This window comes from Pleuronectes platessa, chromosome 13 (assembly GCF_947347685.1).
Source record: "Pleuronectes platessa chromosome 13, fPlePla1.1, whole genome shotgun sequence".
NCBI lineage: Eukaryota > Metazoa > Chordata > Actinopteri > Pleuronectiformes > Pleuronectidae > Pleuronectes > Pleuronectes platessa.
In genome coordinates, this window is record NC_070638.1 from 3,825,588 (window position 1) to 3,847,572 (window position 21,985).

General features: G+C 42.1%; 1 protein-coding gene across 12 annotated transcripts; it reads left to right on the forward strand.

Moving 5' to 3' along the window:
- The first annotated feature begins 815 nt into the window (after positions 1-815).
- LOC128454241 (uncharacterized) lies at positions 816-20,168 on the forward strand. Of its 12 annotated transcripts, none has more exons than XM_053437555.1 (52): positions 816-880; positions 1,817-1,992; positions 3,632-3,709; positions 3,825-3,851; positions 3,984-4,043; positions 4,417-4,470; positions 4,709-4,780; positions 5,030-5,086; positions 5,169-5,219; positions 5,316-5,381; positions 6,017-6,091; positions 6,168-6,218; positions 6,965-7,075; positions 7,212-7,280; positions 7,363-7,425; positions 7,595-7,663; positions 7,849-7,911; positions 8,028-8,099; positions 8,199-8,252; positions 8,350-8,421; positions 8,585-8,653; positions 8,768-8,836; positions 9,253-9,321; positions 9,427-9,498; positions 9,719-9,778; positions 9,889-9,945; positions 10,745-10,813; positions 10,903-10,974; positions 11,140-11,193; positions 11,278-11,349; positions 11,557-11,610; positions 11,700-11,774; positions 11,862-11,924; positions 11,999-12,067; positions 12,155-12,226; positions 12,411-12,476; positions 12,688-12,753; positions 14,161-14,226; positions 14,349-14,414; positions 14,507-14,578; positions 14,695-14,766; positions 14,855-14,917; positions 15,119-15,181; positions 15,255-15,314; positions 15,529-15,600; positions 15,700-15,753; positions 16,033-16,095; positions 16,201-16,275; positions 16,364-16,403; positions 16,594-16,645; positions 17,064-17,478; positions 17,613-20,168. In XM_053437555.1, exons 3-52 carry the CDS (start codon positions 3,662-3,664, stop codon positions 19,251-19,253), a joined length of 5,136 nt encoding a protein of 1,711 aa, XP_053293530.1. In that variant the 5' UTR covers positions 816-880; positions 1,817-1,992; positions 3,632-3,661; the 3' UTR covers positions 19,254-20,168. The 12 variants fall into 12 exon arrangements, with proteins under 12 accessions (XP_053293530.1, XP_053293527.1, XP_053293532.1 ...); XM_053437552.1 differs by having other exon boundaries at positions 8,199-8,251; positions 8,346-8,421; XM_053437557.1 differs by having other exon boundaries at positions 8,199-8,251; positions 8,346-8,421; positions 11,143-11,193.
- The last annotated feature ends 1,817 nt before the right edge of the window (positions 20,169-21,985 follow it).

The window sequence follows — 21,985 nt, forward strand, 5'->3', positions numbered from 1 at the left end:
TTGGAGAGGAAGCCATTGTTCTTTCAACCACACCCAGCTCTGATGTCACCATGTACTGACCACACCCATGAGTAAACGTTACCATCACTGAAGCGGCTTGAGAAGATCGTCTCTAACTAACTGACAGATTCATGATGATAACAAACGTGAAAAGGAGCGAATGTTGTGAAAATACTGAGAACAAGTGACATTTAGTTAAATCCACAGTTGAAAAGTTTAGAATAATTAAAGTTAAATTGCTCTTTAGCCTTCACACATATACCCACAGTTCTATGGGTATATGTTAGATATAGTTTATATCAAACTTTACATCTAACGCTTATCTGGTGAAAACAGATCAATATTTTAGTAAAACTTCATTTAAATTACAATAAAACGTAACATTAAATTGTAAAAACACGCTGCACTGTGAAGATGTCAACAATACTGTGGGGAAATGTCGAGATATACTGATTTTAGAAAGTAGAACCGAAAAAGCTAAATCAACACAGTTAGAAATAAAAATGAATTCTCTGAAAATGTAAAATAATTCATTTAGCAGCTGTAAATTAAAAATAGAAGATGTATAATAAATAGAACTTGATGTACAGGCTGTATTTCAGCTGTGAAATCATAAACCTGATAAACGATTCCGTTGAATTTCCATATTGACTCTTGACGACTGAGTTATTTCGTGTTTGTTTTCTCTTCACCTGTTGTTGACGCCTGGTGAAACCCGGGAGTCAAACCCATGAGTCAGAGTCTCTGCTCCACGCCCACAGACACAGGTGGGCCTCCGAGTGGCCCCGCCCCGCTCCCAGGTGAGTCCACCGCCACCACAGGAACCAGGAAGGAGACAAAGCTGCCAGCTCCTGCATCCTCTCAGACTGAAGACACCCAGGTGAGACATCCCTCTCCTGGTCCTGATCCTCAGAATGTCCCTGTGTCTCGTCCCAGACGGGTTCTGGTGTCTCTCTGGGAGCTTCTCGTGGTTCAGAGGCTCTCAGGGCGTGTGTGGGTTTGTTTGAGAGGCTTTGTTTGACCTGTGTGATGTTGTCAAAGCTGCAGTGGGGAAATACTTTGTAATTAGAGGACATGGAGGTAAACACACAAAACATGGCAACATGAGATAGAGTAGAAGCTGTTGTTTTGGATTGAATGTGTCTAAATATATAATATTGCATGTTTCTATAACTATAAGCTAATTGATAATATAAGCATCTGTTATTTATAATTATTTTGACTATTGTCTGTAAAATTGCATCAAAAACTACTTTGTGTGTACTGGTACATATTTTTAAATGAAGGAGGATGTTGACCTGAGGGTGGATCAGTTTTTTTATTTTTTTTTACAGTTTATGGAAACTGGTGTTCATTTAATCTTCATGTTCTCCATTTGGTACTAAAACCAGAATGAAACTTTGATTTTTTTCCAGCCCCCTTCTCATTATTTATTAACTTAAAATGTTGAAACTAAATATATAAATGAGGAAAAAAGAAAAACAGAACAGAACAAAACAGAAATATCACAGCTGGTCTGGGGTCAGGTTGTTTCTTACAATTTAATGGATACTGTTAGATTTGATCCCAAATTATTTAATTTTGTACTAAAACCAGAATGAAACTTTTGAGTATATTCTCGTTGTTAATATACGTCAATCGTTAAAACCAAAAAATACAAACAAGAAATCTAAATATTTGAAAGTTAGAAGTTTAAAAAGAGCAATCAAGTATTTTTTGCTGTAAAACTAACATATGTAGTATATTAAAAACACACATGTGATTAGTGGAGCTGACGTTTTTAATTTTACTGAGGTCAAACTTTACTGCACATTAGCAGGAGAGCAGCCGAGAGGTGTGAGTACTCTGATTTCCTGGGTTCTCGCGCGGCTCTTGAACGCCCCCGGTGTGCAGATGTTGTGGGTGTGGAGAAGTTGTTGAACCTCCTGGGAATGTGATGTCAGTGAAGCAGCCGCCGCTTCACGCCGCTTGACCTCGAATCCATTAAGAAAAGTGAGTTTTTAGATTTCTCTATGATGTCCGGTGGTGGGGGGGTACTGTTCCGTGTGACGTCAGTTTCTGACAGTGTGAACTTTTAGTTTGAAAGTTGAAATCCATCGTCGGGTCCGAGGATCTCAGCAGGTTGTGAGTTCAGGCTCCACATGTAGGAAACCAGCTGGGTTGTTGGTTTTTCTCTAAGTTTTCTCATTGTGTTTTAATCCTGATGTTCTGCTGCTGCACTGACACTGGATCAGCTGGTTTGAAAACTTGAGTACAACACGTGTACACTTTCCAAGTAACTTGTAGATCACTTGAAAACGATACTTTTGTGTATCACTGTACTGCATTCTTCTCATTGTGTTAAATCATAATGCTAACATGCTGCCTGTGTTTATCTTTATTTGATTTTATATCTCTCGTTTTGCTCTTATTCAGTTTTCACCAGTTCTTTTTAAAGACTCACATCTGCTGCACTTTAATTTGACCGGTTGTTTAAACTCACAAGTTATTTATCTTTAAATCTGTATTTATACTTCCACACTCAGTTACTTGTCTCTTCACGTTGTACTTCTAGTATCTGTCCTGTCAGTATCTCTGTTAGCAGATACTTCTTCACAGGGGCAGTTTTGTAGTAGTTCTGGTGACTTTCATCTCACTGCAGTGAACTTATTCTGACTCATTTTCACCTTTTGTTGTCATTATGCTCTTGTGTTTGGCTGTTGTGTGAGATACTGGAGGATCGGGGTCATTAAAGTATTCATCTATCTAGTTTCTACACCGGATGAAGTACAAGCTGAACATATTCTACTCCTGAATATGATTAAAGTACTGTTTCGTTACCTCTGTTCTCCTGATGATTCTGGAGTGTTGTACTTTTATCTGCTGATTTACTCATTGAAAGAAAGTTATTTTCTTTTGTGATGAGTGATGACTCATCAAAGTAATAAAAAAAAAAGCCAAATAATTAAATATTTGAAGTTTCCAGCTTCTCTGATGTGAGAATTTTCAATTTCTCTCAGTCATTATGGTCAATTTAATATTATGGAGTTTGGTTTGATGACGCCATCTTGTGCTCCATGTTCCGAGCACAAATATCAAATATTTGATGGTTCCAGTCAGAATTTGTAGTTTTCTTTTATCCACTGTTGTGTAAAATTAATGAAGTTGGAGATTTGATTTGTTGCTGCGTAAAAAAACAGACATGTTGAGAGATCATATTGTTCAATAGGTTCGTGAATATATCACAGCAAAGTTAGCAGATATTTGAAAGTTCCAGGTTCTAAATGGTTAAATTCTAGTCTTACGTGATGTGAAATTGAATATTTGTTCGAGTTATGTGCTATTTTGCAGCTAAAACATGTAAAGACATCAAGTTGTGCTCTAGATCAATGAGATGGACATCTTTCACTGTTTCTTGCTTTTTAAAGCTAAAAATACCAAATAATTAGAAGGTTCCAGATTCTCAAATTAAATTTGTTGTTGTTTTTCGTTGTCTTATGTTTAAATAATTGTGACTTTGTGGTTGTTGGTCCAGTGGACACATAAAGGGACATTTAAAGGGACGATGCAGGAAGCAGACATGTTCTGTAGAGATGAACCTTCCCTGTCTGTGTGACCGGACCTTTAACGTGAAGCTGCTCATATTCATCAGAGTTCCTGTCGGTGCTGTTTCCACAGGACGATGGAGCCGTGCATGCTGAGGCCAGAGGTCAAGAAGAAACCTAAGCTGGTGAGAACCTTTGCATCCAGAACAGAAAACACTTCCACTGGTTCTGGATCAGATCAAATATAAAAACATCCTAAGTCTATGTACTAATACACTGTGTTGTCCTCTGTGTTTGCAGCCTAAACCTCCACCGAAGCCCAGTGAGGTACGGGAATCAAACCTTCCACGAGTTCCCTGACTCGTGTGTTTGTTGACGTGTATTTGTTGTCGTACTTTTATTCGGTGTGAGGTCACACTCGCTTGTGTAAATAATGAAATCTGAAATTCCCTTTTCCAGATTAAGAGAAGTGACCCAGAGAACCCGACTCCTGTGGTTCCTCCTCGACCTTCAGCCGCTGTGAGTCCAAAGTGAACAAACTGTTGGTCTCTGGTTTATTTGCACGGCAGACGACCTTGAAGACGGTCGGACTTTGAGTTCGTCTGTCGGCCTGTTAACCTTTTAGAAGATGGAGGTCTTGATATGAAGTGGATTTTGGTTTGAAGTATTTTCCTCGTGGGTTCAGTCTCCACGGAGCAGATGTGCTTCAGACGTGCTTTAAACATCTGGATCCATTTCAGTAGATTGTCTTATGTCTGGGTCGTAGTGGAGAGGATCTTCATACGTGTTCTCTAGTAAAAGGTTTTATACGAATCACTAAATATAGAGAAGGAAAGAAGGAGAATTGGTTTCTTTAGGTGAAAGAATTTGATTTAGATTTCTTTCTGTCCAGGAACTTTCTCAGACACAATTCAGAACACACAGAACAGCAGCAATAAACAATGAGGTATTTACTGCACAAATATATTTTTCTTTTAATTCTTTAATAATCGTTAAAAATCTTACATTACAGATATTTATGTTTGAACAATACGGCCCCAAATGTGCATCGCTAACATCCTGGATTAAACATGAACATGAAGTATTTATCATGTGTTTTTATATATTGATTTTAATGAATACTATGCATTTGTTTACTTTTATACCCTGAGTGGATTATTGAGTCTTTTCTCCGTCTGTGTCAGGATGATGGGAGAAGAGACAGAAAAGAGAAGTCGTCTGAATCTCCTGTGGCTGCACCTCGACGCAGAGAAAAGGTTCAAATCCCAGAAACGTTAACACAACCCCCGGTGTACTGTGGGAACATCAATGTTTGTGTTGTGCTGATAATCACTTTTTAAATGTGATTTAAAGTGAGTCAGCGTCACCGGAGTGTGAGAACAGTTTACAGATTAAATCCCCCCCCCGAGCAACTGAAGGTTTCCTGTTTCTTTCCTGTTCCCAGTATCATGTTCTGATGTTGTTGTTCTCTCTGTGTTGTGTCTTTTGTGTGTTTTTTTATGCAGGAACTGGACACAACAAGCGGCAGCCAGCGCAGGAGGACACACATTGAGGACGCGCAGGTACACAAACAATAAAACATCACATTCCTTTGTGTCTTTCTGATTAAATGTCAGAGTGAAACCAGCTTCCTCTTCCCCTCAGAGAGACACTAACAAACCAGCAGCTGCTAAAGATGAAGCAGATTTCAAACAGGTACCACAGGTGGAGGCACTGGTTTCCACTTCTCACCACATTGATGACGCTGCTACACAATGTCTTCCTCTTTCTTTACCTGTGCTCTGTTTGTAGAACAACCCTCCGGTCCTGACGGGAATGTTCCAACGGAGCCAGAAAGAGAAATCCTCCAATTTCACTGTGAGAAAAGCACCGGACACTCTCCTCTGCTCCTCGGCTTCATATTACTCACCTTAATATGACTTCTGTTTGATAATATACATTCTTAAACTATAAATAAATGAAGAGCACAACATTCAGTATTAGTGGATTTTAAAATGGCAGTAAAATAGAAGAACATGAAGCTTAACTTATGTTTTTGAAACTGTCTCAAGCTGAACAGGATTGTGTGTGTGTGTGTGTGTGTGTGTGTGTGTGTGTGTGTGTGTGTGTGTGTGTGTGTGTGTGTGTGTGTGTGTGTGTGTGTGTGTGTGTGTGTGTGTGTGTGTGTGTGTGTGTGTGTGTGTGTGTGTGTGTGTGTGTGTGTGTGTGTGTGTGTGTGTGTGTTCATGATTCACTTCTGATATAAATTTGTCTGCATAACATTCAACCCGGAAAATAACATCAAATTAATTCAATGTAATAAATAATAATATTTTTGAAGTAGTAAATTAATAAAGCAATTTTTTTTCTGATGGGAATTTGTCAAGTCAACGTTTCCTCCTCCTCCTCTTCTTCCTCCTCCTCCTCCTCCTCCTCTTCCTCTTCTTCCTCCTCCTCCTCCTCCTCTTCCTCCTCCTTCTCCTCCTCCTCCTCCTCCTCCTCCTCCTCCTCAGAGTTATCTGGACGACTGTGACAAGGAGGAAACAAGCGTTGACGTCACGGCCAAACAGGCTCCCGGCAGCAAACCGGTGTGTGTCTCTCTTTGTGTACATGTGTGTTGTTGTTGTTGTCGGCCGGTCGGTGACATGTGACTGTTGTTGACAGGGCGTTCTGAAGGGAGTAATGAAAGGTTTGCAATTCAAGTCGTCACCTAAGGTACAAAGAGCCGTGCTGTGTTTCAGTGTTGTGTACTGGTGGCGGCTGCTGGTTCCAGGGGTTCTCTCTCTGTGTGTCCACACTGGTTTCAATGGTGTTACTGGTCGCTGAGTTTTCTGTTTGTGTTTCATTTTGTTTTAAAGATGTTGAAATGTTTGTGTATCTGTGGTTTGGTGACATTCATGTGGTAGCCTTCATTATTCTGCTCTGGGATTTCTCAGCCTCAGCTTTACCTGCTGCTCAGCCTGTCAGGGAATAAATGCAACTTATTATTATTGTTGTTGTTTTTCACGTCTTATAATGTTGTTCTTTGCTTCGGGTGTTTACTTTCTGGTGTCTGAGGGCAACAAGTTTAGAGGTTTGATCGTTAACGTCTCTGGTTATCAACCAACTGGGGACACTACTCCTCAAAAAGTGTGTGAAACCTGTAAATCATCCCAGGAAATCCTGTCTAATTTTTCCAAACTGAGGGTATTTATTGGTTCAGTCACTTTTCTTGCATCTTGCTAGTTTGAATTTATTGTTTAAAAAATAAATAAATATTTGAAATAGATCTGGATTATCACAAAAGTTAAACTGTTATGATTTTCGAATTTGGACCCTGTAATATTTGCGGAGCAGCTGTAAATAATAACATGTGAAGTATTATAGAAGGATCCTTTATTAATCCTGGAGATGTGAGTCTTGTTATGAGCCTATAACCTGTTGTCAAGTGTCACTGAGGATCTTGTTGATTCTGGTCTCAGGTCAGCAGAGATCAGAGTCCAGGTCCCGGCTCAGAGGACGGAGACGCAGAAAAAGAACAAACTTCAGAAAAAGAGAAACACAAGCCGGAGAAAAACACAGAATCCAAACAGGTGTGAGATCAACAATGTGTTTTATGTCCTGAACAAACAAAATCATAAATTAATCTCTGTTCTGCTGTACAGGGGTTTTATATGATAAATAATAATATGGGTAAACTGTACATCTGTTTTCTCCTCGGCTCCTCAGGACAAAGGAAGTCTGCTCACTGGGATGTTCCGCAAAACACCCAAAGAGAAGTTATATCCTTCCCTGTCGGTGAGTTTAAGTTAATTTAAGACAGAATGTCCAGATGTTCCAGATGTTTTCAAGCCGGTTCACTTTGTGTTGTGTTCACCAGCAGGTCAGTAAAACAGAGAGTGATTGTGAAGAGGGGGAGGAGAAGTCATCTGAGCAGCCTCAGGTCAGTCACGACTTACTGGAGAAGAGATTCACAAGGTTTATATCTAAAGACAAATAGAGAAAAGACACATAAATATGTTTTAATAGTTCATTTCAATGGAAACCCAGTGATGGAAACAGATGTTTACAGATGTTTCCTTCATCATGTTGTTCCATGTGTTTCACCACAGGAGAAGGGAGGCCTCTTCTCTGGAATCTTTAAAAAACCAGACAAACCAGCAGATGAGACTCCTGCTCAGGTGAGTTTCTTAGATTTTGGGAATTAGGTTTATTTGTTTCGAATGTGCAGATGCATCCAGAAGACGTTAAATTAGCTCAGTATGGTTTTGCCTGATTCTGTCGGAAGCTGAGTTTGGACTGAATCAGGATTTTGGGTTTATTTAATCATCGTCTGATAAAGTTTTTGTGAATGTTGCTGTTTCAGGAGAATCTGAGCGCTCACAGTGATCTGTCAGCGAGCAGCGACAGTTTGTCTGAGAACCACAAGGTGAGTTTCTGTAGTTTACAGTGAACACACAGACCTGGAGTAACGTGTGGACGATGACCCGACCTTCATCAGAATGGATCTACTTTGACTGATGTGATAACTCGTGTCTGCTTCAGGAAAAAGGAGGAATCTTCAGCGGGATGTTCAAGAAAAGTCAGAAACGAGCAGAAGAAGCTCAGACCGACGAGGTAAAGTAAAAATAAAACATGTCAGTTTATGTCCAGTGACATCATTTTACAGATTTAAATCAGTTTAATTCTGATTATGTTAAACTTGTTTGTTTCCAGGATCAACGTGACGAGGAGTCGGGCAGCAGCGATGATCTGTCTGAAGCCTCCAAGGTGAGTCAGAGGGGAAGTGATGGGATTATGATTCAAAGTTATCATTATCTATCGTGATGAACAGTTTCTGATGAACTCGCTGGTTTGACCTCTGCAGGACAAAGGAGGGTTTTTCAGCGGGATTCTCCGGAAGCCTCACAAGGTTCCTGCCGAGGGAACATCTGGGCAGGTCAGTGTGAGATCAGATGGAGCTCCAGACAGGATGTGGAAGAACCTGATCAAATGTTTACCGAGATGTAAACTAACTGGGGCTCATATTAAAGAGCAGATACGTTAATACACAAGTACTTTAAACTGTAAGTCCAACGTTTGACCTGTGATTCTTGTCTCAGGAGAATCTGTCGGAACAGAAACATCTGTCAGCGAGCAGCGACAGCCTGTCGGAGGCGTCCGGCACAAAGGTGGGTTTGGAAACGTGTCCAATACTGACATGAAGGGGAATCAGTCACATGTTCTGTATTGATTGATTATTGTTTGGATTAAATAACATAAATAAAGAAAAGCCTGTGTTTCAGGAGAAGGGGGGTGCGTTCAGTGGATTATTCAAGAAGCCGCTGAAACCTGCAGACGCTCCCACAGAGAAAGTAAGAAATGTTAAATCAGATTATTAAAGGAATGAATCACTGGAGGAAAGATGCACTGACATGTTTCATGTGACTAAATCAGATCTGGTGAAGATTTACTCTGCATTTGAGCTGCAAAACATTTCCCAGCATTAAAGTAATAAATCCTTGTGGAAACTATGAACAATAAACTGCAGCTTCATCAAATATCATCTCCTTATTTCTGGTGTTTCTCAACATTTCATCCTCCTAAAGCTCGTTTCTTATCTGTTTTTCTATCGTCATAACATCGCAGGAGGAAGATTTGAATATTTAGCTTGTTGCTGATTTGCTTATTTGAAATAACCACGTAGCTGAAACGTCTGTGCTCAACCTTTCACATCGTTGTGACCTGTTTCTTTTATTTTTAAAGTAACATTGAACTTGTTGTGTTTCAGGAGAAGGACTCGCTGCAGCCTGAGCTCACCGGCAGCAGCGAGAGTCTGTCTGAGAGCAGCAGCACTAAAGTATGATTGTAGTTTTACAAACTGAAAAGGACGTTGTGTTAATAATTCTGCATTTCCCCAGAATTCTTCAGTATCTCATCGTTCACTTTCTTCTCCGTCCACCAGGAGAAAGGAAACGTTTTCAGTGGAATGTTCAAGAAATCTCCCAAATTGTCCGAAGGGCCTCGACTGAAGGAGGTGATTCATTAACACACTTCTATAATTCTGTTATGTAACATCTGATGCACCTGATTCCTGAATTACCAGTCACCTGCTCCGGGCTCTTCAGTAATGAGGTCATTGCAACATTCTGCAAACACGCCCGTGTCCCTGCTGTCTGTGAAACTGGTCCCAGGTCTGTGTGTAGGTGTAGTGAGCCTTCGTGTTCACACAGGTCGAGTAACATTCTTTCGTTTAGGCCGCGGAGCCGCTGCACGGTGAACTCTCCGCCAGCAGCGACAGCCTGTCGGACAACAAGGTGAGAGGAGAGACACACACATGGAGTCTGAGCTGGAGGAGGATGTTTCCTGAGATGGATTCTGATTAAATCGTCCTTTTGATTCCAGTCTGTGTTCTGTCTGTGTGCAGGAGAAAGGTGGTTTGTTCAGTGGACTCCTCAGGAAAACTCCCAAAGCAACCGGAGAGGTACAAACACCCGTAGTTTCCTCTGAGCTGCTCTGAACAGACCATGAACACTTCAGATCTAAATCTACAGCTAAAGACACAGCTGTTTCATTGTGCTGGGGGACACTGTGGGACACTGGGGGACACTGGGGGACTCTGAGGGACACTGGGGGACTCTGAGGGACACTGGGGGACACTGGGGGACACTGGGTGTGAACCTGAACTGGCTCCAGGCCGGTTTGACCCGTTTGGGTGTGGTTTGCTCTCCATTATAATCCGGCTCATCCCATGACTCCCAGCACATTATTATGTTTCCTGTGGTCACGGCTGAATGGATTCTCATTTCTTAAAGAGACAGTAGATCTCACGTCCTCGTCTGTTGTGAAGAAGCCGCTCGGTGAAACTCTTTCCTCACAGGAGACAAGAGACTCGTCATCTGACTCATGTGACCTCGTTTTATTTATTATCAAAGTTAAAGCACGTCTCATTACACTTCATCATGGTTGAGTCTTTATAGACGATACAATGGATCTATCCTCTGATCAAAAACCACTGACACCATTTACAAAACAATCATTGAATATATCCAAAACAATGAACTGCCCCAGAAGTCCCAGTTGCTCCTGATGCCAAACACCAGTGATCTGAAACCACTGTACACGGTCTGGAGTAATGTCACAGTGATATACAAGCCTTGTTCTATGTATTTGTTCTAAATAATTAGTAATTAAAAGCCTCAGAGGGATGAAGTTTACTCTGTAGACACTGTGTGACATCACTGATCACATGATCTGATGTGAGCATGTGATCCTTGTCTCAGGAGAATCTGTCGGCACAGAAACATCTGTCAGCGAGCAGCGACAGCCTGTCGGAGGCGCCCGGCACAAAGGTGAAGGGAAATCAGTCACATGATCTATATGGATTGATTGATTATTGTTTGGATTAAATAACATAAATAAATGAAACCCTGTGTTTCAGGAGAAGGGGGGTGCGTTCGGGGGAATATTCAAGAAGTCGTCCAAACCTGCAGATGGAGCGTCTGCAGAGAAAGTAAGACTCTGTTCAGTTCCATCAGTTTATTAAAGGTGTTTTGAAAGTTGCATGAGTCAAATCAGACTTTTGATTTAACTGCTGACTTTGCACTACTTGTAAAAAAAAAGTGAATTCATCTCTAATCTGCAGCAGGTTTTTGACTTTTCATCTTTCCCTGTGAAGCAGGACACTGAGGCGACCGGCAGCAGTGAAGCTCCGTCTGAGAACAACACCAAGGTGAGAGGCTGGTTCTGATACAGCAGCTTCTCAAACTAAACTTCTAAAAAGGACCTCGGACATTTAAATGTGTTTGTGTTTCAGGAAAAAGTTGGAATATTTGGTGGAATATTCAAAAAGCCGACCAAAGCTGCAGAAGCTGCTCAGTCTGAGGAGGTAACGTTTTATTTCTTAGAATACGGACGTTAATCTTAAAACTAAATCCGATCTGGTGAAGATTGACTCTGCATCTGAGTTTCAAAACCTTTTCTACCATCAAAGTAATAAATTCTTGTAGAAACTAGGAAAAACCGCCAGGAAACTGCAGCTTCATGGAATATCATCTCCTTGTTTCTAATGTGTTCATCTTGTAATCTGTGACAGGACCGACCTCCTGAGCTCTCAGGCAGCAGTGAGAGTCTCTCTGAGAACAAGCAGGTTCCTGAAAGAGTTCAGTTTCTAAAACATTTAAATCTATCTAAACGCTCATCTCATCCTAAAGCTGGTTTCTCATCTGCTCCCCTCAGGAGAAAGGTTCCGGTCTGTTCGGCCATCTCCTCAAGAAGACTCCCAAAGCCTCGGGAGAGAAGTCCGAGTCTCCGGTGAATTAAAACGTCTTCTCATAGATTTTCAAACCGTCACATGAAACCACGTGTTTCACTCAGATTTTGATTTCCTCTTGTTTTCAGGAAAGAGAAGAGAGCGAGATGTCGAGCAGCAGCGAGGACCTGACGGAGAAGAGCTCCACCAAGGTGAACGGCTGAAGCCTTTTACCTAGAAAATCTTTTTTCAGATCAAAATAACTGATTCACCAATTTATTTTCAGGAGAAAAATATTTTCAGCAACATGTTTAAGAAGCAGCAGAAACCAGCAGAGGGCGCTGCAGCAGAGAAGGTACTGGGACGGATTCAAACAGGATTCAAACTGTTTCTGAAGGATGAAGCTGATTCTGTTCTGACTGTTCTTCCTGTTTGAATTCAGGAGCAGGAAGGAAAAGGTGGAGAAGAGTTTTCTGGAAGCTGTGAGAATCTGACGGACACGAGCGTCCAGAAGGTGATTCTCCACTTTTTATCTTGATCACAACTATTAGGAGAAATTAAACCTGATTCTAGAAAACAGTTAACACAAGACAATTGTGTTGTTTACGTCTGATTCACACTGAAATGAATTTCCACCTCTTTGTTTTTCTTCTCCATCTTCACTGATACATCATGTTTCTGAATTTATTATATTTCAGGAGAAGAAAGGAGGCCTCGGTGGAATATTCAAAAGATCCTCGAGCATCGACAACCTGTTCGATGAGGTCAGCATCAGTGTGTTCTATAAAGACGACCTCTGTCACGGCCAATAACGACTCGTCTGTCCAATGATTTACAAAATACAACAATACTCAATACTAGCAAAGAGCAAAGAGCCTCAGATCCTGAGTCTCTTTCTTCACTTCTGCATCTTCTCATGTCCTCTGACCTCCTCACCAATCCAATCCCTGTGTCTTTTAATTTTGTGCCGGTCAGGAGAAAGGTGGACTTTTCAGCGGCCTCCTCAAGAAAACACCCAAAGCGCCAGGAGAGGAAGCGGAGGTGAGTCCGGAGGGTTGATGCCCTGAGCGTCGTGGTCCTCTGCTCGTTAACTCATCCTCGTTAACTGATCCTCGTTAACTGATCCTCATTAACTGATCCTCGTTAACTCATCCTCGTTAACTGATCCTCATTAACTGATCCTCGTTAACTGATCCTCGTTAACTCATCCTCGTTAACTCATCCTTGTTAACTCATCCTCGTTAACTGATCCTCGTTAACTGATCCTCATTAACTGATCCTCGTTAACTGATCCTCGTTAACTGATCCTCGTTAACTCATCCTCGTTAACTCATCCTCGTTAACTGATCCTCATTAACTGATCCTCGTTAACTCATCCTCGTTAACTCATCCTTGTTAACTCATCCTCGTTAACTGATCCTCATTAACTGATCCTCGTTAACTCATCCTCGTTAACTCATCCTTGTTAACTCATCCTCGTTAACTGATCCTCATTAACTGATCCTCGTTAACTCATCCTCGTTAACTCATCCTTGTTAACTCATCCTCGTTAACTGATCCTCATTAACTGATCCTCGTTAACTCATCCTTGTTAACTGATCCTCATTAACTGATCCTCGTTAACTGATCCTCGTTAACTGATCCTCGTTAACTCATCCTCGTTAACTGATCCTCGTTAACTGATCCTCGTTAACTCATCCTCGTTAACTGATCCTCATTAACTGATCCTCGTTAACTCATCCTTGTTAACTGATCCTCATTAACTGATCCTCGTTAACTGATCCTCGTTAACTGATCCTCGTTAACTCATCCTCGTTAACTGATCCTCATTAACTGATCCTCATTATCTCATCCTCGTTAACTCATCCTCGTTAGCTCATCCTCGTTAACTCATCCTCGTTAACTGATCCTCGTTAACTCATCCTTGTTAACTGATCCTCATTAACTGATCCTCGTTAACTGATCCTCGTTAACTGATCCTCGTTAACTCATCCTCGTTAACTGATCCTCATTAACTGATCCTCATTATCTCATCCTCGTTAACTCATCCTCGTTAGCTCATCCTCGTTAACTCATCCTTGTTAACTGATCCTCATTAACTGATCCTCGTTAACTGATCCTCGTTAACTGATCCTCGTTAACTCATCCTCGTTAACTGATCCTCATTAACTGATCCTCATTATCTCATCCTCGTTAACTCATCCTCGTTAGCTCATCCTTGTTAACTGATCCTCGTTAACTGATCCTCGTTAACTCATCCTCGTTAACTGATCCTCATTAACTGATCCTCGTTAACTGATCCTCATTAACTGATCCTCGTTAACTCATCCTCGTTAACTGATCCTCATTAACTGATCCTCGTTAACTCATCCTCGTTAACTGAACCTCGTTAACTGATCCTCATTAACTGACGCTCGTTAACTGATCCTCGTTGTTTCCTTCACGCAGGACAGAGACGAGAGGAAGGAGCTGACAGCGAGTAACGACAGTTTGTCCGAGAACACGAACACAAAGGTGCAGAACTGTCACCGCCACGAAACCACACGACAAGTCTGAATGCAATGAAGCCTGCAACACAACTTTATATTTTATATGTTTTTTTTTAAATCATTTCCACCTGATGCGTCTGTTTTCAGGAGAAAAGTATTTTCAGTGGGATGTTTAAGAAAACTCCAAAAGCAGCAGAGGGAGCCGCAGACGAGGTGCAGTAATAACTCTGTGTGTGAAGTCGACATCATGTGACACCGGACTTGTTTATTAACGTGTTTCTTGTTTTTTATTTCTTCTTGTTCAGGACTCAAACTCCGGTGAAGATAAGAATTTATCAGCCAGCACTGAAAACCTCTTAGAAGCAAACAAAGCGAAGGTACAAAGGTTTTCTGACGATCACATCAATGACAACTGATTCTGTTTCTCTCCTTTTATTAATTATTAATTGATTATTGATTGTTTATTGATTTGTGGATGTTTCACGTGTCTCAGGAGAAAAGTGGAGGACTTGCAGGGATCTTCAAAAAATCCCCCAAACCGGCTCATCGCTCTGTGGCCGTGAAGGTGAACAGCTTCGGTTTCTCACATGTGAATCTGAATGTTTGTTTTCACGTCGGTGAAATCTCACATTTACACTTTTGAACTGTTCCAGGATCCGCTCAGGGACTCAAAGGGCCTGTCCTCCAGCAGGGACTCTCTCACAGATGCTGGCGAGGTGAGAGCTTCTTGGTTTCCTGTGTACATGTGAATACTTTTCACTGGTTTACCACAATAATTACACGACTCTAAGGAGCAGGAAGGAAAACAAACCAGAGAAAGGAGGTTTTTTTCATCGTGGAACCAAGTTTCCCGTCTCTGCAGTTTCATGACAGATGCTTGAGGACAGTGACTCATTTTTCTTGAATTCCTTTTATAGGAGGATCAGCGTGAGACGTCTGCCAGCACCGAGAACCTGACTGAAGCTTCAAGCAACACGAAGGTGAGTCTGGTCCAGTGGGTGAACTGGTTTGACTGTGGGAGCTCCTCCTGCTTCATGTTTTATCTCATTACAGGAGACTAAAGGAGGATTTTCTGGGATGTTCAGGAGGACGCCGAAAATTCTGGAGCCACAGGTACGATGGTGTCAGCATGGAGGATTCTCTATCCTCTATTTACAGTTATTCTTAATGTGATGGAGAATAATCTGGGTCAAGAGTGAGCAAATAGAACATAAAACAGATTAAAGAACAATAATAAATGTGAGGTCATAAGACATCATGAACTCCTGGATCACCTGACTGTTCCTGAGTGGCTGTTACTCAGATGTGTTTCTTCCCTGTGTTGCAGGAGAGCGTGGACATGGAGGCTCCACAGGGAGGAGGGCTGAGACGCAGGAGGACGATCAAGAAGAAAAGACGAGTGAGTTGTTTGTCCCTGAAACTCTCAACGGACGTATTTAACCACATGAATTTGAGATTCCAACTCTAATCTTATCTTTTGATTTTTTGATTTCCTCAGGTTGTGTCTTTCAGAATCAAGAAAACTCTTCCTAAGATGCCAAAGATTTCACAGGTATGTGGAGATTCTCCTGTGGCTGCGTCAGAGATCTGAAACATCAGTGTTCTGATATGGATATAAACATTCTCCTAATGCTTGAAAGGCTCATAAAACATTTAAAATAAACTTACAATATCTTGTTTCTATACATTAAGTTGCAAAAACATATGTTAAACAATTGTGAGTGATTCTATATGAGTCAGATTAACACGTCCTGTCTCTACATTAATACTTTATCCTCTTGTTTTTTAATTAAAATAAAAAAATAGTCTCTTCCTCTCTTCTCCTGCTCAGTCGTCAGATAAGATGCCCATCATCGGGGAGATCGTGGAGATGCAGGAGCTGAACTCGGAACCGGTTTGCATGAGAATATTATACCAGCGATAAATAGAATATACATAATCAGAAAATGTTGAACTTGTGTGTTAAACGTTGTGTGACTGTTGTGTGTGTTTTTCCCAGGAGAGCACAGTGGAGGTCCAGCCTGCGGTGATGGCAGCGTACCCGACAGAGGGCGACCCCCCTCAGCCCGAGCCGGTGCGTTCCAGTGCTCGTGTGTGTTTACGTGATAAATACAAGATCTCAGTTGTGTCTCTTCACGGTCTGTGTGTGTGTTTGTTTTCAGGAGATCGATGAACTGACAGAGTGGTGGAACACAGTGAAAGGTCAGTGTGACAATGGTCCATTGTTCATTTGAAAACAAGCGTGTTTTTTGTGTTTGTTTATTGAAATTCTCCACCAGGAGGAAATGTGGAATTCACCGTCGACATGTTCCATTACTGACTTGAAACTAGTTGTGTCTGCTTTATATATATTTTTTAAGCTAATTCAATAATCTCTACCGCTGATTTCCAGGTTGGGCCGAGTGGAGCGAGATCGCTAACTTCCAGCCGGAGGATGGAGAAATGTGAGCATCATTTTTAAATGTCATTTCTTTTTTTAACACTTCATTCATCTTTGAATTGTTTGGTCAACAAACTTTTTTTAAATCAAATACTGTTTATTAACAAATCTGACAAATAGAAGCTTCAACCTGATGAATGTGTGAAATCTTCTAACATCAAAAAAGTAATCAATTAATCGACTTTGATCAATTAATCGACTTATCATAAAAAATTTGTATTTGAGTTGATTCTAAAGATGCAAAAACACAAGGGCCAATAAAAGGTTGAAATAAAACTGCTCTCCACGTAGGAACCTGCTATTGGTTTTGTTTGAGAACTTTTATCTCTTGAGTTTCGAGCTCTGACTCTCATCTCTCTCTCTCTCTGTCTCTCTCTGTCTCTCTCTCTCTCTCTCTCTCTCTCCCCCCCCCCCCCCCTCAGGGCTCTGGAGCAGGCGGCCGATCGTGTCTACATGGCCGCTCGTCTCTTCGTGCGTCTCTTCAACAAGCGGGGGGGGTCCTTACAGGGACGCATCCTGGAGCTCCTGTCCCTGGCCGACGCCGCCGATGAGTTCCACAGGAAGACGGTGTCGGCGGCGGTGGGCGGCGGCGTGGCCAGCGTCTGCGGCAGCATAGCCACGATCACGGGGCTGATTCTGGCTCCCTTCACATTCGGCGCCTCCATCATCGTCACGGCGGTGGGGATAGGCGTGGCCACGGCGGGCAGCATCACCTCGGCCACGGCCAACATCACGGACGCGGTTCACTCCAACACGGACCGAAAGAAGCTGGAGAAGATGATCAAGGACTACCAGGAGGAGATCACAGACATCAGGGAGTGCATGGAGTTTGTGCAGGTGAGAAAACCTCGAATATGTGCTCTAGACATTTAGATGAATCTCACTCAGACTTGTTTCTCAGCTGGAAACATTGATGTGACAGCTGTGAAGTGAATGTTGACCCTCCCCTCTCCTCTCTGTGCCCCTCGTAGGAAGGTATGAACACCCTCGAGGAGTGGGACTTTGAAAAGTATTCTCAGAGCGCTGCCAAAAAGGCGCTGAACCACAACATCAAGCATGTGATGAAGGAGGGCGGCCGCGCTGGGAAGGCCTTGATGATCAACACCGACAAGCTCATCAGCACCGTGCAGATTCTGGGCGCGGCAGGCGGCGCCGCCAAAGCTGCCCAGGCCATCAGCGTGACCACGGGGGTGATGTCGGCCCTCTTCCTGGCTCTGGACGTGTTCTTCCTCGCCAAGGACTCCCGCGAGCTCCACAAAGGCGCCAAAACCAAATTCGCCACCAAGATCAGGGAGGTTTGTAAAGACCTCCAGGGCGGCCTCCTGGAGCTCAACAAGGTCAAGACGCAGCTTCAGAAAACCATGGACGGCATCGAGTTGGAGGAGTACGAGGAGATCGAGGAGGTGGAGGTGGAGGTCGACGAAGATTATGAGTCGGATCCGAAGAAGCTGGCCGAGCTGGAGCAGGAGCTGGACCTCATGGAGGAGAAACTGGACAAGAAGTTCGAGGAGGTGCAGAAGGAAACTCTGCAAAGCCAGAAGGAGGAGAAGAGCGTGAAGAGAAAAGAGGATCCAGAGAATAAAGACCAAAAGGAGAAGAATGAGGAGGAGACAGGGGAAGATGACTCAAAGGAGGAGGGAAAGAAGGAAAGTGAGATGGAAAAGGATGAAGAAAACCAAACCGAGTCCAAAGTGGTGAAGCAACCTGAGAAGGAGAAGGAGAAGAAAAATGAGAAAATTGCCAAAGCAGCTAAAGAGGAAGTCTTAAAGGAAGAATCTCAGAAAGGAAGAAAAAAAGACAAGGAAATGGAAAACCGGATAACGGCTGTGAAAGGGATTTATGAGACCAAGCGAGACAAGACAAAAGAAGAGAAACTGAAACGGGAGGAAGCTGAGAAGAGACCGGACGATTCAAAACGAGAGGACCGGAGCGGAAAGACGAGTTCAGAGAGAGTCCGGGCGGAGAGAGAGAGTCAGAGAACAAAGAGCAGCAGAGAGGAGGAAAGAGGGATGAGGCAAGAGGGGGAAACAGCGGGCAAAGAGAAGGAGGAGGAAAGTGGGAGCACGAGGAGGCACAGCAGCAGGAGCAAGCAGGAGGGAGAGAGACACAGTGAATATAAAACGAGAGAAACTGACAAGGAGAGAGGAAGCAGCAGCAGCAAGGACATGGAGAGACTCGCCCGAAGAGAAAGTGACAGAACGGAGAGATCGAGGAGGCCAGAGGAGGAGCGAGGGGTGAAAGACTGGAGGGCTGACATGAGCAGAGAGGAGAGGAGAGGGAGCAAAGAAGGGAGGGAGAGAGGGACGAAACAAGAGGACCCGGGAAAGAGAGAGTCCCAGCGAAGCCACCAGAGGAGTCACCACAGGAGAGAGCAGGAGGAGAAGCGAGGGAGCCGGGTGGAGAGCGCGAGGAGGCAGTTTGAGAGAGCGGGGGGCGAGGGGGGGCAGCAGCAGCAGCAGCAGGAGGAGGAGGAGGAGGGGAGGAAGAGGAGAGAGGATGGAGGGAGTCGGAGGAGGGACAGAGAGAAGAGGGGAAGTGAGAGAATCAGAGAGGACGAACGAGCATCCAGACCTGGATCCGGAGCTCTGCTGGACGACGGACTCTATATTTAGTTTCAATGGACGAGGACAAAAATCAACACTTTATTTATTGTGAACAACTCAAACGACAAAGACGACAAAAAACTCAACTTGACTTAAACTTGTTTCTTAACAGAGGGATTTAGAAACATGAGAGATTTCACCTGGAAGACACAGATTTCACAGATTTCTCAGCCACCGAACCAGATTGGAAACTCCACCTCCTTGATAATGGATTACACAGGAGGAACTTTCTTTCTACTGCACAAAAACTCTTATTGAATGTTGTTGATGTTCTGCTGATGAGTTTTACTTTGAATATAATGTGTGGATGTGGAACGAGAAGCTGCTCTTTACACTAATACTTCACTCCTGTAGTCGTGGAGGAAGCAGATGAAACAGGAATCACTGTGTGGCCTTTTAAAGCTTCTGCTTTTAGAATTTAGTTTATGTTTAGATAGTCAGTAAATATTCTAAAGTCAGACATTTTCAAAAATCGTTTAAAAAAGTTCAACATCGTCTTCTTCTTTTTGTTTTTCACTGCTGAACCTCGAGTTGATTTGTATAAAACACTTTTTTGCCAAAACATCTCTAGAGAAATCAGATTTCTTCAAAACTTTCTGACTTGAAATGGTGTAATTTGACAGCTCAGAGGCTCCTAGTGTTTTGTTTACTGCTCATAATGATGATTTACTAATGTTGTGCAATAATAACACTTGTAAAATGAATGAATTATGAGTTCAAATCTGTTGTTTCACAGTGTTTCACTCCAGCTGCTTCCTGCAGGAGCTCATCTGGAGAACGGGTCTGGATCCAGGTGCCATGTCGCACTTTGTCCGTTTACACTACTGAGGTTTTAATATTTTCACTGTGTGTATTTTTTTATATGGGTACTGAACATTACGGTGCTGGTTTCTTATTGAATAAATAAATTATTAGCCATTGAAACGTGATGCTATTTTGTCTTTTTAAACTAATACCAATAATTCACATGCTCCTGATTATAAACCTTTGATTATAGTACAGAAAATTCTAAGAAATTATTTTTGTTCCAAACATGAAAATAAAACTGACGATTCATATTTTGTGCTGTGGGTTATGAGACATGACCCCCACTGGGCAGCAGCAGAGAGCTGAACCAGGAGCGTATTAAAACCAGTGGTTCCATTTATAAACTGGCAAGATGATTTCCAGAAATCAAATCAAATTTCAAAGCAATAAGAAAAAGCACATTTTAGCCATATTAGTTAAAAAAGATAGATAATTGTAGATAAATTGACCCTCATGTGGTTATGAGGACTGATTATAAATATAGATGCGTGCACTGTGTCACTTTTAATAGAAGATGAAGTACAAATATAAGAATTTAGAATCTAAATTTTTCTGACTTTAAAGTATGAAAGAAATAAAAAATAAAGCTGATAAAAGAAAGTTGTTGAGACGCAGCTTGTGGTTATTGAGTGTGGTTGTATCTAACGGGCCTGAACACACCCTCCCTGTGCTTTCAGTTATTGTTGGATCAGACCTCTTCAGTCGGGTGGAGCTATACTCAAGGGGGGGGGGGGGGGGTGGGGGGCGTGTGAGTAACTTTATCAAGGGACTCATTACGCTGCAACAAAAGGTTATTACAGTCACTGATTAACTTAACTCAGATCAGGAAATGGATACAACAACCAGTTCACCTTCCAGAACAACAAGACAAATGAAATACCAAAGAGACTGAATTTAAATTCTGGCATCCACACATTCATATAACTCATATTTGTCTCTTAAGGCTCACATTGAGTCCATTTCTCCTCTTGATTTGTCTTTCTTTGGCCACCTATGTCTCTTTGTGGTCACTAAACTTCTCTTTTAAACTGTTTTTTTATATCCTGTATCATTTTTGGGTCATTTCAGTTTCTTTTGGTCAATTCTGCATCTGTTGTCCATCCTATTTGTGTCACTTTGAGCCGGTTTTGTGTTGTTTTGCATTTTGTGTCGTGAATGGACCCTGAGCTGTGACGTCAGCCTTTGTCCCAGAAGACGAACATGAGGAAATGAGCGTCTGAGATATTTTTCCACTGAGCAGTAATGTGTTGAAATCAGCTCTGACGACTGCAGATTGACCAAGAGTCAATAAGATTAAATTCCTTTACTCTTTTAGTTAAACTTTTATTGGGTTTAATGTATTACTTTGTGACACAACATTTACATTTTTATACTCAACACTTATTAAGATCCCCAAGAAACATGCTAATATCAGCATTCTAACAGGATTTTGTTCATTTTTTTTATGTGAGCATGCTAACGAGTTGATGTTCATCAGTTATAATTTTCAGTATCTTGTTTTGGTATGTTAGCATGCTAACGTGTTAATGATTACCATCATAGTAACCTATTGATGTTCATCAGGGGGAAATGTTGACTGTCTTAGCTTAGCGTGTTAGCATTTGCTCTTTAGCACGAAACACAAATAGCTGTGGTGACTTCAACCAGGACGTACCACCATCTCTCCGGTGAGAGCATGAATGTTTGAACATTAAATCACGATGACATGCTGTGGAGGCGTTTCACTCAAAACCACGAAATGTTCAGATTTCATTGAGATAATTTATTTTAAAAAAATTCACTCAAATCAGTGGGGTTCAACCTCTGAGGACCACGATGTCCAAATGAAGTTTATTAGTCACCGACTCGTTACACAACTGTTCCTGATGTTTATCTCTCCCTCGGAGCCGAGTGCTTGCTCACTGCTGGAACTGTTGGTTTTCTCTTTAACACTG